The following is a 23,128-nucleotide window of genomic DNA, read 5'->3' as shown; positions in this document are numbered from 1 at the left end:
CTGTGCCACCGTGCCGCACCCGTGCTTCCATTGGCCCGGTCGAGAGGCAAGTGCATGAAAACAGGCCCTTCGGCCCAACCTCCACATCGACCAGCATGTTCCATCTATACTTACCCCCACCTGCATGCGTTTGGCCCAGATCCCTCTAAACCTGCCCTACCCATGTACCTGTCTAAATGTCTCTTGAACGTTGCGATAGTACCTGCCTCAACTACCTCCTCTGGCAGCTCAAAGGTATTTATTCACAAAATGCTGGAGTAACTCAGCGGGTCAGGCAGCATCTCAGGAGAGAAGGAATGGTCTCGACCCGAAACGTCACCCATTCCTTCTCTCCTGAGATGCTGCCTGGCCTGCTGAGTTACCCCAGCATTTTGTGAATAAATACCTTCGATTTGTACCAGCATCTGCAGTTATTTTCTTACACTCCTCCGGCAGCTCGTTCCAAACACCCTCCACCCTCAAAATCAGCTCGTTCCAAACACCCACCACCTGTGAAAAATCACCCCTCAGGTTCCTATTAAATCTTTCCCCCCTCACCTTAAACCTATGTCCTCTGGTTCTCGATTCCCTTACTCTGGGTAAAAGACTGGGTGCATCTACTCCATCTGTTCATCTCATTTTCTTGAAATGATCAGAGATGTAATGTTGATGGAGTAGTACACATAACAAATGAGCACAACAGCTCTGTAAGTTCCCACTCTGTCCATTACGGATGTGCAGTCTTAAAGGTGGCGGTCATTTTGGCTCTCTGTGACCTATGACCCTTTGAACAACAAAACCAAACCTCGTCACGGTCTTACGACAGTTTTTTGTAATTCCAAAGCATCACAGACATCCTGCAACTGATCTCAGATAAGTTGCTCATTCACCCTCGGGCAGGGGATTAATCAAAAAGTGTAGGAAGGAACTGCTACAAAATGTGTAGGAAGGAACTATCTTAAACCAAAGATAGACACAAAAAGCTGGAGCAACTCAGTGGGTCAGACAGCATCTCTGGAGAGAAGGAATAATAATAATAATAATAATAATAATGCATTTTATTTATATAGCGCTTTTCATATACTCAAAGACGCTTTACAGAGATTTGGAGAACATAGGGAAATGAATAAATAGATAAATAAGTAAATAAGTAAACGAACAGAGAAAGGAGACAGAAGGTGAGGTGACCTTCAGTGGTTGAAGGCAGTACTGAACAGGTGAGACTTCAGCGATGTTTTGAATGTGGTGAGTGTGGAGGAGTCTCTAACGGTTTGGGGTAGTGAGTTCCATAGGGTGACGTTTCGGGTCGAGACCCTTCTTCAGATATCTCATTGCTTCACATTAACTGTTCTGGTTGATTATTTCTTCCCCTTCACCCCAGGACTGGGGACAAACAAATGAATTATTCCATGATAGTCACCAAGTGCTGGAGTAACTCAGCAGATCAGGCAGCATCTCTGGAGAAAAAGGATGAGTGACGTTTCAGGTCGGGACCCATCTTCAGACTATTTTCTCCAGAGATGCTGTCTGTCCCGTTGAGCTACGGCAGCTTTTTGTATCAGTCACGGAAAGAATGGTTCCATGAAGTATCATCCTACCATCCTACCACAACCCGAGAGTAGTTCTGAACTACTATCTGCCTCATTGGTGACCCTCGTGCTATCTTTCATCGGGATTTGCTGGCTTTACCTTGCACTGAACGTTATTCCCTTATCATGTATCTACACTGCCAATGGCTCGATTGTAATCATGTACTAGACCAAGTGGACCCGTTCAGCCCAAACCTCTCCTGCATTGGTGCAGCACTCCCTCCCTCCTTCCCCTCCCTCCCCCACTCCACCCCCCCCTCCCTCCCCCCACCCCCTTCCTCCCTAGGAGATCGATTTAAACTTTAAAATGTGAATAACTTTAAAAATATAACACCGATTTCAATGAAACTTCTTCCATTAGCACCAAAGGGACGACGGTGTGTAAGGTGGGCCTAAAATTGTCGCGCTATCGTGTACCGTTTTGGCTGTAGTTCAGGAACAAACGAACAAACAAACGAGAGTTTTAGTATATAGATTGTCTTCCGGCTGACTGGTTAGCACGCTACAAAAGCTTTTCACTGTTCCCGGGTGCATGTGACAATAAACTAAACTGAACTGAACCAAATAAAATTGTGAGTGGCACAGATCGGGTCGACAGAATCTTTTTCTCCAGGGTGGAAATGTCGAGGCTCAGAGGGCGTAGCTTCAAGGTGAGAGGGGAAAGGTTTAAAGGAGACGTTCGGGCAGGTTTTTTCACACAGAGGGTGGTGGGTGCCTGGAGTGTGCTGCCAGGGGTGGTAGTGGAGACAGATACGATGCAAGGAATGGAGGGAGATGGATCACATGCAGGCATTTGGGATCATGTAATAACAAGGAATTGCAGATGCTGGTTTATACCAAAAATAGACACAAATTGCTGGAGTAATGCAGCGGGTCAGGCAGCATCTGGAACATGCAGCCGGGGGTGGTGGTGGAGGCAGATACAATAGTGGTGCTTAATTGGTTAATTTAGATTAGATTTTTTAGATTTTTTTTTAGATTTAGAGATACAGCGCAGAAACAGGCCCTTCGGCCCACCGGGTCTGCACCGCCCAGCGATCCCCGCACACTAACACTATCCTACACACACTAGGGACCATTTTTACATTTGCCCAGCCAATTAACCTACAAACCTGTACGTCTGTGGAGTTTAGTTCCGAGATACAGCGTGGAAACAGGCCCTTCGGCCCACTGAGTCCGCGCCGACCAGCGATCCCCGCACGTTTACACTATCCCGCACACACGAAGGACAATTTGCAATTTTACCAAAGCCAAATTAACCTCCAAACCTGTACGTTTAGGGAGAGTGGGAGGAAACTGGAGCACCTGGAGAAAACCCACGCGGTCGCTCCGTACAGACAGCACCCGTTGTCAGGATCGAACCCGGGTCGAAACTCTACCACTGTATCACCGAGCCTTGTAGATGAATATGCAGGGAATGATGATTTGAATCACGTGCAGGCAGGAGAGATTAGTTCAAGTTGGCATCAGTGCAGCGGTAAAGCTGCTGTCTCACAGCGCCAGAGACCCGGGTTCGATCATGCTGTCTGTACGGAGTTTGCACGTTCTGCCCATGACCGCTTGGGTTTTCTCCGGGTGCTCCGGTTTCCTCCCACATCCCAAAGACGTGCGGGTTTGTCGGTTAATAGGCTTCTGCAAATTGTCCCTGGGATGTCGGATAGAACTGGTGTATGGGGTGATCGCTGGTTTGGCACGGACTCGATGGGCCAAAGGGCCTGTTTTCACACCGTATCTCTTTAAAAGAAACCTCATGGATCAGATAATACTACAGATAAATACAATCTAGTGAAACCCGAGTACACTATAGATAGATAGAGCAAAGGGGAAGATACAGAGTGCTGGAGATAGTTCTCAGCGTTGTAGAGTGTTCCTGTGCTGGTTGTTTTATTTTTAATCATGATATTTTGGATTGATTTCTCCTTGTTCTGTTTGGTTCAGCGTTCTCACTTCCTGGAATGATCTTTGCGGCATCAACATTGATTGCTGTCGTGTTGATGTAGTTCCAGTATAGATGCCACTGGAAGGCACAAAAACCGGCCTAACCTGATCTGACAGATTCCCCAGATACATGAGTGGCACATTCCCCTGGGCGGCTGATGGTTGCAGACAACACCCGGTTGGGATTACCAGCGCCAGCGATTGGGAGTGGCCATCAGTGCGCTGGATTTGATTCATATTTTTCTTATTAATCAAAAATATTTATTTAAGCATTAAAATAATATATACACTACAATAAAACGGCACGGTGGCGCAGTGGTAGAGTTGCCGCCTTACAGCGAATGCAGCGCCGGAGACTCAGGTTCGATCCTGACTACGGGCGCTGTCTGTACGGAGTTTGTACGTTCTCCCCGTGACCTGCGTGGGTTTTCTCCGAGATCTTCGGTTTCCTCCCACACTCCAAAGACGTGCAGGTTTGTAGGTTAATTGGCTGGGTTAATTAAATGTTAAAACTGTCCCTAGTGTGTGTAGGATAGTGTTAATGTGCGGGGATCGCTGGGCGGCGCGGACCCGGTGGGCCGAAGGACCTGTTTCCGCGCTGTATCTCTAAATCTAAAAACAAAGCAGAACCCACCACCACAATACAAGACAAACAATAAACTACTATACAACTATCTTACACTCCTTGTCAAGGATGCATTCCACCCCCCCGCGGTGCCCAGCGGTCCCGGAAATCCCCCAGGGTGCCCGTGGACAGCACGTGGTCCCTCTCTAACACCACCCGGGCGCGGACGGACGTAACCCCGGAAAAGGGCTCGGGCAGAGCCCTCTTCTGCCTGGCGCCGTGACTCGTGGAAGGCCAGCTTGGCCAGGCCCAGGAGCAATGTTCTTCCTGTGACCACGTAGGTTTACTCCAGGTGCTCCGGTTTCCTCCCACACTACAGAGACTTGCAGGTTTGTCGGTCAATTTGTTTTGGTCCCTATTGCGTAGGACAGTGCTAGTGTAAGGGGTGATCAATGGTCGGCATGGATTTCCTGGGCCGAAGGGCCTGCTACCACGCTGTATGCCTAAAGTAAAGTCTAAAGATCGGGACACCTCCATGGACCATGGTCTGGATGAACTTTCCAAAGGATAGTCGATTCTGGTTTACACTGAAGACAGACATAAAATGCTGGAGTGGCTCAGTGGGTCAGGCAGCATCTCTGGAGAAAAGGAACAGGTGACGTTTTAGATCGAGATCCTTCTTCAGACCGGGCATGCCCAAGAGGAAAACAACAACAAAACTCTTGACTCATTTAAGAAAAAGCACACACCTACCTATGTACACACATGTATACTGTACACACGAAACCACACACTTGGTGTCTATTGTGGAATAATTCATTTGTTTGTCCCTCGTCCTATAGACAATAGACAATAGACAATAGGTGCAGGAGGAGGCCATTCGGCCCTTCGAGCCAGCACCGTCATTCAATGTGATCATGGCTGATCATTCTCAATCAGTACCCCTTTCCTGCCCTCTCCCCATACCCCCTGACTCCGCTATCCTTAAGAGCTCTATCCAGCTCTCTCTTGAATGCATTCAGAGAATTGGCCTCCACTGCCTTCTGAGGCAGAGAATTCCACAGATTCACAACTCTCTGACTGAAAAGGTTTTTCCTCATCTCAGTTCTAAATGGCCTACCCCTTATTCTTAAACTGTGGCCCCTTGTTCTGGACTCCCCCAACATTGGGAACATGTTTCCTGCCTCTAACGTGTCCAACCCCTTAATAATCTTATACATTTCGATAAGATCTCCTCTCATCCTTCTAAATTCCAGTGTATACAAGCCTAGTCGCTCCAGTCTTTCAACATATGACAGTCCCGCCATTCCGGGAATTAACCTAGTGAACCTACACTGCACGCCCTCAATAGCAAGAATATCCTTCCTCAAATTTGGAGACCAAAACTGCACACAGTACTCCAGGTGCGGTCTCACTAGGGCCCTGTACAACTGCAGAAGGACCTCTTTGCTCCTATACTCAAGGGGTGAAGGGGAAGGAATAATCAACGAGATATCTGAAGAAGGGTCTCGACCCGAAACATCACCTATTCCTTTTCTCCAGAGATGCTGCCTGACCCGCTGTGTTACTCCAGCTTTTTGAGTCTATCTTGGGTTTAAACCATCACCTGCAGTTCCTTCCAACTCATTCTCTCCGTGATGGTGTGTTATATAAAAGCCAGATGCACTTTGTTCAGCTCGACACTGGAGCCGGCTGCTGAAGGTTGAAGCTTCAAGGGCTGCCTGTCAGTCACATCCCGTTGTTCTCCCCTGGTGATCTTCACATGCGGAAGCTGACTTGACCCTTTGATCTTTCTTTGCCCCTGGACTCCAACGCTGCAGACACAGATGGGTAGAGGCAGCCAAAGCCGAACATGATTGTCATATTCCCACTCCCACAGCAGCGTTTCAAACCTGTGAATCCCACACAGAGCATAATATCTGATGTGTTTGCCAACTGTGGCACAGTTTAGCTTTACGGTTATTATAAACCTACCGAGCTACACGGAAACGTTTTTGTTGGCGTAGTGTCCCGCCAAACCATCTTTTACAACACAGTGGCGCAGTAGAGTTGCTGCCTCAACAGCACCAGAGATCCAGGTTCGACCCTGACTATTCTCCTCATGACCTGCGTGGGTTTTCTCCAGGAGCGCCGGTTTCCTCCCACACTCCAAAGACGTGCAGGTTCATAAGCTAATTGGCTTCAGCAAAAAACTGTCCCTCGTGTCCCTCGTGTGTGTAGGATAATGCTATTGTGCAGGGATCACCGTTCAATAGACAATAGGTGCAGGAGGAGGCCATTCGGCCCTTCAAGCCAGCACCATCATTCAATGTGATCATGGCTGATCATTCTCAATCAGTACCCCGTTCCTGCCTTCTCCCCATACCCCCTGACTCCGCTATCCTTAAGAGCTCTATCTAACTCTCTCTTGAATGCATTCAGAGAATTGGCCTCCACTGCCTTCTGAGGCAGAGAATTCCACAGATTTACAACTCTCTGAGTGAAAAAGTTTTTCCTCATCTCCGTTCTAAATGGCCTACCCCTTATTCTTAAACTGTGGCCCCTTGTTCTGGACTCCCCCAACATTGGGAACACGTTTCCTGCCTCTAACGTGTCCAACCCCTTAATTGTCCTATATGTTTCGATAAGATCCCCTCTCATCCTTCTAAATTCCATGGTTGCCATGGACTCGGTGGGTAAATGGCCTGCATCCACACTGTATCTCTAAACTAAACTAAACCAAATACAATACATAATACTATATATAATACTATACACAATACTATACACAGTCATGCCAAACTCAAATGCAGCAGGTAGATCGAAAAGATAGAGTGCAGACTATAGTTTCTCAGCATTGTTGCTTAACAGTTCCAGAGAAAACGTCCAATGTCTGCAATAAAGCCATGAGCGTCACGGTGGCGCAGCGGGTAGAGCTGCTGCCTCACAGCGCCAGAGACCCGGGTTCAATCCTGACTACGGGTGCCGCCTGTGATGAAATTGCCCGTTCTCCCTGTGACCGCGTGGGTTTCCTTCGGGTTCCTCCCACATCTCAAAGACGTGCGGGTTTGTAGGTTGATCGGCCCTCTGTAAAATTGCCCCCGAGTGTGCAGGGAGTGGATGAGAAAGTGGGATCACATGTGGAACTCGATGGAACATGTAACATGGGAACGTCTCGATTGTAATCGCGCGTTGGCTCTCCGCTGACTGGATATCACTCAACAAAAGCTTCTCACTCTACCTCGGTACACGTGACAATAAACTGAACGGGACTGAACTAGTGTGAAAGGGTAGCCGGCATGGACTCGGTGGGCCGAAGGGCCTGTTTCAACCGATCAATTTCAATCAAGTAAATGTCCGCATTGAGTTACCGTCTTAAGACAAGGTCAGTATATCAGCATTGAATTCTGCTATGGAGTTCCTTGCACGTGTGATCATTATAAATACCTAAAAATGTTCATAGAGGTCATTTAAATTAAAGTTGGATTTTTAGATTTAGATTTAGAGATACAGCACAGAAACAGGCCCTTCGGCCCACCGGGTCCGCGCCGCCCAGCGATCCCCACATATTAACACTATCCTACACCCACTAGGGACAATTTTTACATTTGCCCAGCCAATTAACCTACATACCTGTACGTCTTTGGAGTGTGGGAGGAAACCGAAGATCTCGGAGAAAACCCACGCAGGTCACGGGGAGAACGTACAAACTCCGTACAGACGGCGCCCGTAGTCAGGATCGAACCTGAGTCTCCGGCGCTGCATTCGCTGTAAGGCAGCAACTCTACCGCTGCGCCACCGTGCCGCACACTACGGACAATTTTTACATTTGCCCAGCCAATTAACCTACATACCTGTACATCTTTGGAGTGTGGGAGGAAACCATTGGGCGGCACGGTGGCGTAGCGGTAGAGCCACTGCCTTACAGCGCTAGAGACCCAAGTTCGATCCTGACCGTGGGTGTCTCTCTGTGCAGAGTTTGTACGTTCCCCCCGTGACCTGCGTGGGTTTTCTCCGAGATCTTCAGTTTCCTCACACACTCCAAAGACGTTCAGGTTTGTAGGTTCAAGGTTTCAAGGTCAGTTTATTGTCACATGTACCAATTAAGGTACAGTGAAATTTGAGTTAATTGGCTTGGTATAAAAACAATGTAAAATTGTCCCTAGTGTGTGTAGGGTTATGTTAGTGTGCCGACTCGGAGTGCCGAAGGCCCTGTTTCCCTGCTGTATCGCCAAACTAAACGAAACTATGCGATCCCACTCATGACCACAACAATTGCCGCTTCTTCAACAAATCTTATCAGCAGAAATACATCTGGACATACATACAGCATTTAATGTCTGAAATTCTCCCAAGCGTAAATTGACTAAAAAAATCTCTGATGCTGTTTAAAACCACCAGACTGTGGAAAGCCTGGAATACCTAATGAGACAAGTGTATCATGAAATGAAATGCATTCATCTCAATTAATCTCACATTCAAAAAATTAAACCTTGGTGAAACTTCGAAGCTCATTTTAGACTCGGTTTTAGTTTTTGAGATAAAACATGGAACACGCATGGAGTCCACTCCCACCAGCGATCACCCGTAGTCTGAAGAAGGGTCTCGACCCGAAACGTCACCCATTCCTTCTCTCCTGAGATGCAGCCTGGCCCGCTGAGTTACTCCAGCATCTTGTGGAGTACCCGTTCACTAGTTCTATCCTGCACATTAGGGACAATTTACAGATGCCAATTAACCTACAAACCTGCAGGGAGGAACTGCAGATGCTGGTTTACACTGAAGATAGACTGGAGTAACTCAGCGGGACGGGCAGCATCTCTGGAGAGAAGGAATGGGTGACTTTCTGGTTGGAACCCGTCTTCAGACCCGAGGAGACGTTTCGGGGTCTAAACCCTTCCTCAGACTCAAGCCTGCGTGTCTTTGGGATGTGGGAGGAAGTCCCACGCGGTCACGGGGCGAACGTGCAAACTCCACGCGCACAGCACCTGAGGTCAGGATGGAACCCGGGCCTCTGGCGCCTGTGAGGCTGCTGCAGTAACTCAGCGGGCCAGGCAGCATCTCTTGGAGAAAGGGAACAGGTGACGTTTCGGGCCAAGACCCTTCTTCCAACTGAGGGTCTGGGGAGGGGGAAGCTAGAGTTTTGATAAGGTCCATTGTTGGCTGTGGAAGAGGTGACATTGAAGGGATACAAACAGTGGAACTAGCAAGACGAATAACGGACAAACCCCACGCGCTCACAGGAAGAACGTACAAAGTCCATACCCATTGTCAGGATTGAACCCGGGTCTCTGGCCCTGTGATCTATGCACTCCATTTGAGGGAGGGTCGTAGAGTCACACAGCATGGAAACAGGGTCTTCAGCCCAACTCATCCATGCCAAGCCAGATACCCCATCTACGCTCGCCCCATTTGCTTGAATGTGGCCCTTATCCCTCTAAATCTTTCCTGCCCATATACGTGTCCAAATGTCCTTTAAATATTGTATTAGTACCATCCTCAACTACTGGCCTCTGGTAGCTCGTTCCATAACCGAGGAGCAACCTTTCCACTCAAAGGGTGGCTTAGTTTAGTTTAGTTTAGTTCACAGATACAGCGGCGGAAACAGGCCCTTCGGCCCACTGGGTCCGCGCCGACCAGCGATCCCCGCACATTAACTATCCTACACACACTTTTGGGACAATTTTGTACATTTACCAAGCCAATTAACCTACATACCTGTACGTCTTTGGAGTGTGGGAGGAAACCGAAGATTTAATATTTTTTTTAGATTTAGAGATACAGCGCGGAAACAGGCCCTTCGGCCCACCAGGTCCGCGCCGCCCAGCGATCCCCGCACACTAACACTATCCTACACACACTAGGGACAAGTTTGTACATTTACCAAGCCAATTAACCTACGTACCTGTACGTCTTTGGAGTGTGGGAGGAAACCGAAGATCTCGGAAAAAACCCACGCAGGTCACGGGGAGAACGTACAAACTCCGTACAGACGGCGCCCATAGTCAGGATCGAACCCGGGTCTCCGGCGCTGCATTCGCTGTAAGGCAGCAACTCTACCGCTGCCCCACCGTGCCGCCCGTGGTGGGTATATGCAACGAGCTGCCAGAGGAGGCAGGCGTTAGAACAACATTTAAAGGACACTATAGGCTAATCGGCTTCACAATGGGTTAATTGGCCTCAGTAAAATTGCCCGTAGTGCGTCCGATAGTGCTAGTGTACGGAGCGATCGGCGGTCGGCGCGGACTCAGTGAGCCTAAAGGCCTGTTTCCGCGCTGTGTCTCTCAAGCCTAAAGCCTAAAGTTCTTTAATAAAGAATTTCAAGAAATCTGTGCGATGTAATACGTAGCATGGACTAGCTGTAGTATCTTCTCTCTTAATTTCATCTTCATACTTTTGCTCTAATGCATTGGTCTGCATTTGCATAGATTATTTCAACTCGAGCGACCAGGAATGAAGGCGATCAATAAAAGAGGTGGACACTGCCCGGTCCGTCACGGGTACTGATCTCCCCACCATCGATGGGATCTACAGGAGGCGCTGCCTCAAAAAGGCAGCCAGCATCATCAGAGAACCACATCCCGAGTCTCACCCCGGTCACTCCCTCTTCTCCCCTCTCCCATCAGGCAAGAGGTACAGAAGTGTGAAAACGCACACCCCCAGGTTCAGGGACAGTTTCTTCCCAGCTGTTATCAGGCAACTGAACCATCCTGTCACCAACGAGAGAGTGGTCCTGACCTTCCATCTACCTCATTGGAGACCCGCGGACTATCTTTAATTGGGCTTTACTGGAGTTTATCTTGCGCTAAACGTTATTCCCTTTATCCTGCGCCTGTACACTGTGGACGGTTCGATTGTAATCGTGCATAGTCTTTCCGCTGACTAGATAGTACGCAACAAAAAGCTTTTCACTGTACCTCAATACACGTGACAATGACACTTGGCAACAGAACCTTCAATCCCCTCAACCAAACCATTTGTAGACAACATGAAAGGTAGCAGCCCCAGCACTGAGCCCTGCTGATCTCCCTGCCACAACGTGGGTTTCCTCCGGGTGCTCCGGTTTCCTCCCTCATCCCAAAGACGTGCGGGTTTGTGGGTTAATTGGCCCTCTGTAAATTGCCCCCTAGTGTGTCGGGAGTGAGTGAGAAAGTGGGATAACATAGAACTAGTGTGGACAGGTGATCGATGGTCAGCGTGGACTCAGTGGGCTGAAGGGCCTGTTTCCATGTCGTATCTTTAAAACTTAAACTATAACTGAGAATGCAAAACTTTAAACCAAGTGGTTTTGTGATTGAATTGATGAAAGACCCAGTATGAAACTGGCCCTTTAAACTTTACATGTGTTTGTTTAAGGATCATGTTTGACCAGGAATGATTGGGATATCATTGATTCACCTTGAAATTCTGTGTACACCCATGAAATCTAATCTAATATTCATTCAGCGAACACAAAGTGCTGGAGTAACTCAGCAGGTCAGGCAGCATCTCTGGAGGACGGGGATAGATGATGTTTCAGATCAGGACCCTTCTTTACATTCTGTCCTCCAGAGATGCTGCCTGACCCGTTGAGTTCCTCCAGCGCTTTGTGTTCTATGCAGATTCCAGCATCTGCAGTTCCTTGTGTCCACTTTTCCCGAAATGGCACTTCTTTGCTCCTCAGAAGGGAGGATGGGAAGAGAGGACAGCTTGCTCCTATTCCAATGCAATGAAAGAGATGGCCTTAACCATTGGTATTCAAGTCTTGTCTTTCTCCCTTCTGTCTCTAGGGATTGGACACGCTAGAGGTAGGAAACATGTTCCCAATGTTGGGGGAGTCCAGAACCAGGGGCCACAGTTTAAGAATAAGGGGTAGGCCATTTAGAACGGAGATGAGGAAAAACTTTTTCACTCAGAGAGTTGTAAATCTGTAGAATTCTCTGCCTCAGAAGGCAGTGGAGGCCAATTCTCTGGATGCTTTCAAGAGAGAGTTAGATAGAGGTCTTAAGCATAGCGGAGTCAGGGGGAATGGGGAGAAGACAGGAACGGGGTACTGATTGTGGATGATCAGCCATGATCACAGTGAATGGCGGTGCTGGCTCGAAGGGCCGAATGGCCTCCTCCTGCACCTATTGTCTATTGTCTGAAGCATCCTGCTCCATTAGTTTAGAGATACAGTGCGGAAACAGGCCCTTCGGCCCACCGAGTCCGAGCTGACCAGCGATCACCCCGTACACTAGCACTATCCCACACACCAGGGACAAGATTACAATTTTACCAAAGCTAATTAACCTGCAAACCTGTATGCCTTTGGAATATGGGAGGCAACCGGAGCACCCGGAGAAAACCCACGTCGGTCACGGGGAGAACGTGCAAGCCCCGTGCAGACAGCACCTGTAGTCAGGATCGAATCCGGGTCTCTGGCGCTGTAAGGCATCAACTCTACCACTGCGCTACCATGCCAATAGACAATAGACAATAGACAATAGGTGCAGGAGTAGGCCATTCAGCCCTTCGAGCCAGCACCGCCATTCAATGCGATCATGGCTGATCACTCTCAATCAGTACCCCGTTCCTGCCTTCTCCCCATACCCCCTCACTCCGCTATCCTTAAGAGCTCTATCCAGCTCTCTCTTGAAAGCATCCAACGAACTGGCCTCCACTGCCTTCTGAGGCAGAGAATTCCACACCTTCACCACTCTCTGACTGAAAAAGTTCTTCCTCATCTCCGTTCTAAATGTCCTACCCCTTATTCTTAAACTGTGGCCCCTTGTTCTGGACTCCCCCAACATTGGGAACATGTTTCCTGCCTCTAATGTGTCCAATCCCCTAATTATCTTATATGTTTCAATAAGATCCCCCCTCATCCTTCTAAATTCCAGTGTATACAAGCCCAATCGCTCCAGCCTTTCAACATACGACAGTCCCGCCATTCCGGGAATTAACCTAGTGAACCTACGCTGCACGCCCTCCATAGCAAGAATATCCTTCCTCAAATTTGGAGACCAAAACTGCACACAGTACTCCAGGTGCGGTCTCACCAGGGCCCGGTACAACTGTAGAAGGACCTCTTTGCTCCTATACTCAACTCCTCTTGTTACGAAGGCCAACATTCCATTGGCTTTTTTCACTGCCTGCTGTACCTGCATGCTTCCTTTCATTAACTGATGCACTAGGACACCCAGATCTCGTTGAACTCCCCCTCCTCCTAACTTGACACCATTCAGATAATAATCTGCCTTTCTATTCTTACTTCCAAAGTGAATAACCTCACACTTATCTACATTAAACTGCATCTGCCATGTATCCGCCCACTCACACAACCTGTCCATCACCCTGCAGCCTTATGGCATCTTCCTCACAATTCACACTGCCCCCCAGCTTAGTATCATCTGCAAATTTGCTAATGGTACTTTTAATCCCTTCGTCTAAGTCATTAATGTATATCGTAAATAGCTGGGGTCCCAGCACCGAACCTTGCGGTACCCCACTGGTCACTGCCTGCCATTCCGAAAGGGACCCATTTATCCCCACTCTTTGCTTTCTGTCTGTCAACCAATTTTCTATCCATGTCAGTACCCTACCCCCAATACCATGTGCCCTAATTTTGCCCACTAATCTCCTATGTGGGACCTTGTCGAAGGCTTTCTGAAAGTCGAGGTACACCACATCCACTGACTCTCCCCTGTCAATTTTCCTAGTTACATCCTCAAAAAATTCCAGTAGATTTGTCAAGCATGATTTCCCCTTCATAAATCCATGCTGACTCGGAATGATCCTGTTACTGCTATCCAAATGCTCAGCAATTTCGTCTTTTATAATTGACTCCAGCATCTTCCCCACCACTGATGTCAGACTAACTGGTCTATAATTACCCGTTTTCTCTCTCCCTCCTTTCTTAAAAAGTGGGATAACATTTGCTATCCTCCAATCCACAGGAACTGATCCTGAATCTATAGAACATTGAAAAATGATCTCCAATGCTTCCACTATTTCTAGAGCCACCTCCTTAAGTACCCTGGGATGCAGACCATCAGGCCCTGGGGATTTATCAGCCTTCAGTCCCATCAGTCTACCCAAAACCATTTCCTGCCTAATGTGGATTTCCTTCAGTTCCTCCATCACCCTAGGTTCTCCGGCCCCTAGAACATTTGGGAGATTGTGTGTATCTTCCTCAGTGAAGACAGATCCAAAGTAATGGTTTAACTCGTCTGCCATTTCTTTGTTCCCCATAATAAATTCCCCTGCTTCTGTCTTCAAGGGACCCACATTTGCCTTGACTATTTTTTTCCTCTTCACGTACCTAAAAAAACTTTTGCTATCCTATCTTTTCTCCCCATATTGCCTTTTTAGTTAACTTTTGTTGCTCTTTATAAGAGTCCCAATCCTCTGTCTTCCCACTCTTCTTTGCTATGTTATACTTCCTCTCCTTAATTTTTATGCTGTCCCTGACTTCCCTTGTCAGCCACAGGTGTCTCTTACTCCCCTTAGAGTCTTTCCATCTCTTTGGAATAAATTGATCCTGCAACCTCTGCATTATTCCCAGGAATACCTGCCATTGCTGTTCTACCGTCTTCCCTGCTAGGGCCTCCTTCCAGTCAATTTTGGCCAGCTCCTGCCTCATGCCTCTGTAATCCCCTTTGCTATACTGTAATGCCGACACTTCCGATTTTCCCTTCTGCCTTTCCATTTGCAGAGTAAAACTTATCATGTTGTGATCACTGCCGCCCCATACCGCCATCTCTTCTTTGAGTCCTTTCGTGTGTTAACCAGCATCTGCAGTTGCTTGTTTCTGTCACCTATAAACCTTGTTTCTAAAGGTTTCTACAACCTACAGAGACGCATGTCTGCGATGTTTCTCCTGAATGTAAACAGCAATATCCATGCACTGTCATCAGGTGTCGGCGGCACGGTGGCGCAGCGGTAGAGTTGCTGCCTTACAGCGAATGCAGCGCCGGAGACTCAGGTTCAATCCCGACTACGGGCGCTGTCTGTACGGAGTTTGTACGTTCTCCCCGTGACCTGCGTGGGTTTTCTCCGAGATCTTCAGTTTCCTCCCACACTCCAAAGATGTACAGGTTTGTAGGTTAATTGGCTGGGCAAATGTAAAAATTGTCCCTAGTGTGTGTAGGATAGTGTTAGTGTGCGGGGATCGCTGGGCGGCGCGGACCTGGTGGGCCGAAGGGCCTGTTTCCGCGCTGTATCTCTAAATCTAAAAAAAATCTAAAAAAAATACCTGCCTCCATTTATTCCCCACCGTGGGCGTCATGAGCAAGACATTATCAGAATTTATTGCCTTTGGTTAATTGGTCTTGAGAAGGTGGAAGCTGCCAACACTCTGTCCAAACCGTGCGTTACCCTTCTAACCTTGTCTCAAGGTAGCACGTTGTGAGTGATGTTACTCATCTTAATGGATCACATGGCCATTAGAGCACAGTGTCTTATCTCAATTGGACCGTTTTAGGTTTTTTTCAGTTTTAAGATTTAGTCTTAGAGATGCTGCTCAGAAACAGGCCCTTCGGCCCACCGAGTCCGCACCGACCAGCGATCCCCGCACATTAACACGATCCCACACGCACATGGGACAATTTACACTTATGCCAAGCCATTTAACCTGCATATCTGTACGTCCTTGGAGTGTGGGAGGAAACCGATGGTCTCGGAGAAAGCCCACACAGGTCACGGGGAGAACGAACGAAACATCGTGCAGACAGCACCCGTAGTCGGGATCGAACCCGGGTTTGTGGTGTTGCTAACGCTGTAAGGTAGCAACTCTACCGCTGCGCCACCGCGCCGTACTAATAGATATTTTTAAGGTAGACAATGACTGTTCCGGTATTTATGTTCCTTCGACTTTGTCCTCCATTTTGTTCCATTGCATCCTGCAACCTTCTTGATTAATTGAGGGATATGTCATTGAAACAGACCCTTTGCATGGCATGCAGAATTAGAGGTGAAATCAAACAACAACTGCCTTGACCGAATGCAGAAACAAGGAACTGCAGGTGATGGGTTCAGTCTGAGGAAGGGTCCTGACCCGAAACGTCACCTATCCATGTTCTCCACAGATGCTGCCTGACCCGCTGAGTTACTCCAGCACTCTGTGAAACGTCACCTATCCATGTTCTCCACAGATGCTGCCTGACTCGCTGAGTTACTCCAGCACTCTGTGTCCAGCCTTGACCCAATGTTGTTCAGGGGTCTTACTCAGCTGTGTAGTAGGTGTGAGGACTAGAAAATGGGATTAGTGCAAATGGCCACATTATGTGGGCACCGTTGTCCGAAAGATCCCAGATCCATCTTTGTGGCCTTACGATTATGATCTGGATTACAAGGTATTCTCTGGATGTGGAGAGGATGTTTCAACTAGTGGGAGAGTCTAGGACCAGAGGCCATAGCCTCAGAATAAAAGGACGCACCTTTAGAAAGGAGGTGAGGAGGAATTTTTTTAGTCAGAGGGTGGTGAATCTATGGGATTCATTACCACAGATGGGTGACAGGCATTTTTACAGCAGAAAGTGACAGATTCTTGATTAGTACGGGTGTCTGGGGTAATTGGGAGAAGGCAGGAGAATGGGATTGAGAGGGAAAGATAGATCATCCATGATTGAATAGTGGAGTAGACTCGATGGGCCGAATGGCCTAACTCTGCTCCTGTGACTGATGAACTTATGTATTAGCCATAAGGTGTTCTAACATAGAACAAGGCAGTGCAGGAACAGGCCCTTTCATCCCAATGTCCATGCCGAACTTAATGCCAAGATAAACTAATCCCCTCTGCCTGCACATGGTCCATATCCCTCCACTCCCTGCATATCCCTGTAACTATCTAAAAGCCTCTTAAACACCACCATTATATCTGCTCCGCGTGCAGTTAGACCGACTTGGAACGTCTGAGATTGAGGGGAGATCTGGTCGATATACAATTACGAGAGGCCTAGATAGGGTAGACAGTCACAACCTTTTTTGCCAGGGTGGAGATGTCAAAGGCTAGGGGGGGGGGGGGGGGGGTTGAGTAGGCTGGGACTCTGTTCCATGGAGCGCAGGAGGATGAGAGGAATAGATCGCGTAGCCGCAGAATTGGGGATTCGAGGACCAGAGGAAGGTGAAGGGGAAAAGATTTAATAGGAATCTGAGGGGTAACTTGGTCACACAAAGGGTGGTGGGCGCATGGAACGAGCTTGCCAGAGGAGGTAGTTGAGGCAGGGACCATCACAACTTTTAAAATACAATTGGACAGGTACATGGACAGGGCAGGTTTGGAGGGATTTGGGCCAAACTCAGGCAGGTGGGAATAGTGCAGCTGGGACTTGTTGGCCGGTGCGGGCAAGTTGGGCCGAAGGGCCTGTTTCCACACTGTATCACTCTATGACTAGATGACATAGCTTAAAGTTCAGAGGGGGGAAGTTTAAAGATGTGTGAGGCAAGTGTCTTTACACAGTGAGTGGTGATTTTACACATGGGACGTGCTGCCAGGGGAGGTGGTGGAAGCAGGGACACTTGTAATGGGATAGTGCAAGTAAGAATTTCATTGTCCTGTTTCGGGACATACACAATAAAACACTCTTGACGATTTACAAAGCTTTTAGATAGGCACATAGATATGGAGGGATAGGGGTCAAGTGAAGGCAGAGGAGATTAGTTGTACTTGCCATTATGTTTGGTACAGATATTGTGGGTGTAAGGGCCTGTTCCTGTGATGTACTGTTCTACGTTTCATAATAATACCCAGTGGTATGTATTATGATTTCTCTAACATCGTGTGTGTGTGTGAGCGAGTGGATGTGTGTGAGTGAGTGTGTGTGTGTGGGGGAGTGTGTGGGCGTGTGTGAATAAGTATGTGTGTGAGTGAATGTGTGTGTGAGAGTGCATGCTTGTGCATGTGTGAGTGTGTGTGGGAGTGTGTGTGTGTGTGAGAGTGTTGTGCATGCATGTGTGTGTGTGTGGGTGTGTGTGTGTGTGTGAGAGAGTGTGCGTGTGTGCATGTGTGTGTGTGTGAGAGAGTGTGTGTGTGACTGTGTGTGTAAGTGTGTTTGTGTGAGTGTGTTTGTGTAAGTGTGAGTGTCTGTGAGTTTGTGCGAGTGTGTGTGTGAGTGTGTTTGTGTGTGTAAATGTGTTTGTGTGAGTCTGTTTGTGTACCTGTATGTGTGAGTGAGTGTGAGTGAGTTGGTGTGAGTTTGTGTGAGTGTGTTTGTGAGTGTGATGTGTGCGTGTGAGTGTGTGTGAGTGTGAGTGTAAGTGTGTTTGTGAGTGTGTGTGAGTGTAAGTGTGTGTGTTGTGAGTGTGAGTGTTTTGTGTAAGTGCGTTTGTGTGAGTTTGTGAGATTGTGTGTGAGTGTGTGTGTTTCTGTGTTTGTGAGTGTGTGTGTGTGTGTGAGAGTGTGTGTATGCATGCGTGCGTGAGTGTGTAAGTGTGTGGTTGTGAGTGTGTGCATGTTTGTGTGAGTGTGTTTTGTGTGTGTTTGTGTGAGAGTGTATGCATGCGTGCGTGAGTGTGTAAGTGTGTGGTTGTGAGTGTGCGAGTTTGTATGTGTGTTTGAGTGAGTGGGTGTGTGTTTGTGTGAGTGTGTGTGTGTAAATGTGTGAACGTGTGTTTGAAGCTTAAATGGTTGTGTTTTACTCCATTAACAGTGCTACATAAATGCAAATTGTTACACGTTGATAAGATTATTACAGAACAGGTAAGTAGAAGAAATCCAGAACTCTAAGAATTTTTTTTAGAAAACAAAGAACTGCAGGTGCCAGTTTACAAACAAAGACACAAAGTGCTGGAGTAACTCAGCGGGTCAGGCAGCATCTTCGAATGGTTATGTGATGTTTCGTGTCGGGGCCCTTCAGACTCACAGTAGAATATTTTTAGGACGTTTACCATGTAGGTGACATGAACAAAATATAGATTATTCAGTTATCAGTTGACAACGCTGTCACGGGTATTGGAAAGCTTGGTCTGTGACTCATACTTAGTAATAAATTTAACAGCTCTGTTAATAAAAACACTACTGAAATTTATAGCAAGAACCAAACATTTGCCAATGAGTGCAAGAAGATTGCTTTCCGGGTTGTTCCATGGCAGAGGGTTTTTACAAAGTACTGGTGATGATAGAAAGGAGTCTGACCAAAATTCATTTCTTGAGTTTTCACTCAGAATTCCACTACGTTGCTGTTGCCTTGAGCTTTATTTGTCCAGCACGGTTTATCCGGGCTGGCACAGTGGCTCAGCTGGTAGAGCTGCTGCCTCACAGCGCCAGAGGCCCGGGTTCCAATCCTTACCTTGAATGCTGTCTGTGTGTGGAGTTTGCACGTTCTCCCCGTGACCTTGTGGGCTTCCTCCGGGTGCTCTGGTTTCCACCCACATTCCAAAGACCTGCAGGTTAATTGCAGGCTAATCGGCCCTCTGTAAATTGTCCCTGGTGTGCAGGGAATGGATGCAAGTGGGCTAACGTAGAACCAGTGTGAACGGGTGACTGATGGGTCAACATGGACTCGCTGGGCCGAAGGGCCTGTATCCAATGCTGTATCTCTAAACTAAACTAAACCTCTGCTCGTATTTGTTAAAGGATAATGTTTGACCAGGAATACAGAGGATGTCAATGTTTCACCTTGAAATTCTGTGGACACCCTCAAAGACCAAACTAATTCCTGATCTAAATCCTCCAGTTTCCCCCCACGTTCCAAGTTTGCAGGTGAATTGGTGTACACAAATTGCCCCCGGTGTGTGGGGAATGGATGACGAAGTGGGATAACATAGAACTAGTGCGAACGGGTGATGGATGGGCGGTGTGGATTTGAAGGGCCTCCTGTCTGCTGCGTCTCTAAACTAAACCAAACGGAACCTTCTAACACACTTTCCCATTCCTCTCAGGATATTCTACGTCTCACATGACTCCCAGGACCTCAAGATCTTCAGCTACATAGCCAGAGACGGCACCAGCAACGTCTTCCGGTGCAATGTCTTCAAGTCTAAGAAAAAGGTAACTCTTTATCTCTTTATTCAATGGTGCACTTGGTTCCAGCTGTGTATACTTCTGGAACCAAGTGCACCATTGCTTTCCCTCTCTCTCTATCCCCCCCCCCCCCCCCCCCCCATCCTAGTTCTCCCACCAGTCTGACTGTCTCCCTGATTACATTTTATCTTTGTGTGCATCGTTGTCAACTTCCACTAACTGATGATGATCTCTGCCTGAGATTTTCCTTGAGCTCCGTCCCCTTTGATGTCTCGTTTTCACACCTTACCCTCCCATATCTCTGTGCCTCATGTTCCCGATGTTGGGGGAGTCCAGAACCAGGGGCCACAGTTTAAGAATAAGGGGTAGGCCATTTAGAACGGAGATAAGGAAAAACTTTTTCAGTCAGAGAGTTGTGAATCTGTGGAATTCTCTGCCTCAGAAGGCAGTGGAGGCCAAGTCTCTGAATGCATTCAAGAGAGAGCTAGATAGAGCTCTTAAGGATAGTGGAGTCAGGGGGTACGGGGAGAAGGCAGGAACGGGGTACTAATTGAGAATGATCAGCCATGATCACATTGAATGGCGGTGCTGGCTCGAAGGTCCGAATGGCCTCCTCCTGCACCTATTGTCTATTGTTTATTGTCTCCCTCTCCCCTGACTCTCAGTCTTAAGAAGTGTCTCGACCCGAAACGTCACCCTTTCCTTCTGCCCAGAGATGCTGCCTGTCCCACTAAGGTTACTCCTGCATTTTGTCTCTATTGTCCAGTCTGTTCACTTGGCATATGTACTGACAACAGAACTATAAAGTCCTTTTTCTGTAGCAGAATAACAGGGCGGCGCGGTGGCGCAGCGGTAGAGTTGCTGCCTCACGGCGCCAGAGGCCCGGGTTCGATCCTGACTATGGGTGCTGTCTGTACAGAGTTTGCACGTTCTCCCCGTCACCACGTTGGTTCTCTCCGGGTGCTCCGGTTTCCTCCTGCATCCAAAGACGTGTGGGGTTATAGGTTGATCAACTTCTGTAAATTGTCCCCAGTGTGTAGGATAGAACTAGTGTACAGGTCGGCGTGGAGTGAACTGAAGGGCCTGTTTCCGCGCTGTAACTCCAAACCTCTCCTTTCGTGTAGAAACAAGGAACTGTGGATGCTGGTTAATGCACAAAAGAACACAGAGTACTGGGGTCACTCAGCAGGTCAGGCAGCATCTCTGGAGAACATGGAGGGCTGATGTTTCCGTCTGACAAAGGGTCCCGACCCAAAACGTCACCTATCCACATTCGCCAGAGATGCTGCCTGATCCGCTGAGTTACTCCAACTCTTTGGGTCCTTCAGCTTTTAATCTGGACTCTTGATATCTGCGGTGTTTTGCTCTTCTGCATTTTCAAGGTGCAATATTCACACCTTCCTCCGAACCATCGACCAAATTCAAGGCGCTGAGCAAACTCAAACCCTTCGACTTTACTTTAGAGATACAGTGTGGAAACAGGCCCTTTGGCCCACCAAGTCCACGCCAACCAGCGATCATCACTAACACTAGCACTATCCTACACACTGAGGGACAATTTACAATTTACAGAAGCCAACTAACCATAAAAACCTGTATGTCTTTGGAGCGTGGGAGGAAACCGGAGCACCCGGAGAAAGCCCACATGGAGAACGCCCAGGGAGAACGTACAGACAGAACCCATGGTCGGGTTGGAACCCGGCTCTCTGGTGCTGTGAGGCAGCAACTCTGCCACTGAGCCACCATGTCATTGGAAATGGAAGGTTCTTTGAAGGCCGTAAACCCTGTGGGATATTCCCTGGAAAAGCCCAACTTTTAAGCTTATTTGTTGTTGATTTTTGTGGGATTTAAAAAAAAAATTAGACTCTTTTGCAGCTGTAACATTTCTGGAGAGGCCTAAATGTGCTTGATTTGATGAAGCAATTTATCTCTTGCGCTCTGTGCCGGCACTGTTGCTATGGCAATGGCCCTATTCATCCATTGAGAAGGGCAGTCTCCATTTATAGACCACTTCATGGTATCAAAGAGGACTTAACACTATCTGGATTCCCATTAAAGCCAGCGCCTTTATCATCATTTAACTCAATAGTCAGCGAGGAAGAGAACATTCCACAGGTTAGTTTTGTTCAAAACTAGTCGCTATGGTGACTTGGTTTTGTGGAACTTTCAGGCATTTGGTTTAGTTTAGTTTAGAGATACAGCACGGAAACAGGCCCTTCGGCCCACCGAGTCCGTGCCGACCAGCAACACACTAGCACTATCCTACACACGAGGGACAATTTACAATTTTACCGAAGCCGGTTGACCTACAAGCCTGTACGCCTTTGGAGTGTGGGAGGAAACCGGAGCAACCGGAGAGAACCCAGGTGGTCACAGAGAGAACGTACAAACTCCGTGCAGGCAGCGCCCGTAGCCAGGATCGAACCCGTCACTGCACCACTGTGCCAATTACAGGTGGGATTGGATGAGTAGACTTTGGAGAGAGTAAAAACCCAAAGTGGCGACGAGACACAGGAAGTGAGAGGCAGTTAGTCCGGTCTGTTGGACACACAATGCTGGAGTAACTCAGAGGGACGGGCAGCGTCTCTGGAGGGAAAGGAATAAGTGACGTTTCAGGTCGGAACCTTTCTTCAGAGAAGAAATCTTTTTTTTTTTTTTTCTTTTTTTTTTTAATTTTTGAAAAGCATATGTACAAATAGAAATAAAAGACACATTTGTTACAGAGTTCTTACATAGCTTCAATTTTTAAATTTTTAAAGAGAGAAAATAAAAAAATAAAGAAGAAAGGAAAAAAACCCAAAAAAACTATAAACTATTGGGAAGAGAGACTAAGAGGATTAAAAAAAAAGATATAACTATAAAAATTAAAGGGAGTAGATCCGGGAGACAATAACCACAGTTGTACATCCAACCCCTAACTCAAGTTTCAACTTTTAATTTTAAATTTTTATTTTAGTCCTGTGCCAAACCCATTACTTTTCTAAAAATTCAATAAATGGAGACCATATTTTAAAAAATAACTCAGAGAAGAAATCTGAAGAGTCTGAAGCAGGGTTCCAACCCGATATATCAGCCATTCCTTCTCTCCAGAGATGCTGTCTGATCCACTGAGTTACTCGCTAGTTACATTTTGTGTCTATCTTTGGTGTAAACCAG

The 23,128-nt window shown here is 47.5% G+C and overlaps 1 protein-coding gene across 2 annotated transcripts in view; it reads left to right on the top strand.

Moving 5' to 3' along the window:
* The window catches only part of nos1apa (nitric oxide synthase 1 (neuronal) adaptor protein a), a 293,742-nt gene that overhangs the window by 193,506 nt on the left and 77,108 nt on the right, over positions 1–23,128 (top strand). For both annotated transcript variants that reach the window (XM_078407763.1, XM_078407764.1), the window contains exon 6: positions 19,891–19,999. In XM_078407763.1, the coding sequence (XP_078263889.1) occupies positions 19,891–19,999 (109 nt within the window). The remainder of the gene's footprint in view (positions 1–19,890; positions 20,000–23,128) is intronic.

Source organism: Rhinoraja longicauda, chromosome 11 (assembly GCF_053455715.1).
Source record: "Rhinoraja longicauda isolate Sanriku21f chromosome 11, sRhiLon1.1, whole genome shotgun sequence".
NCBI classification, from domain to species: domain Eukaryota; kingdom Metazoa; phylum Chordata; class Chondrichthyes; order Rajiformes; family Arhynchobatidae; genus Rhinoraja; species Rhinoraja longicauda.
The sequence above is the reverse complement of the archived record's forward strand: the minus strand, read 5'-3'. Positions and strand labels throughout refer to the sequence as shown.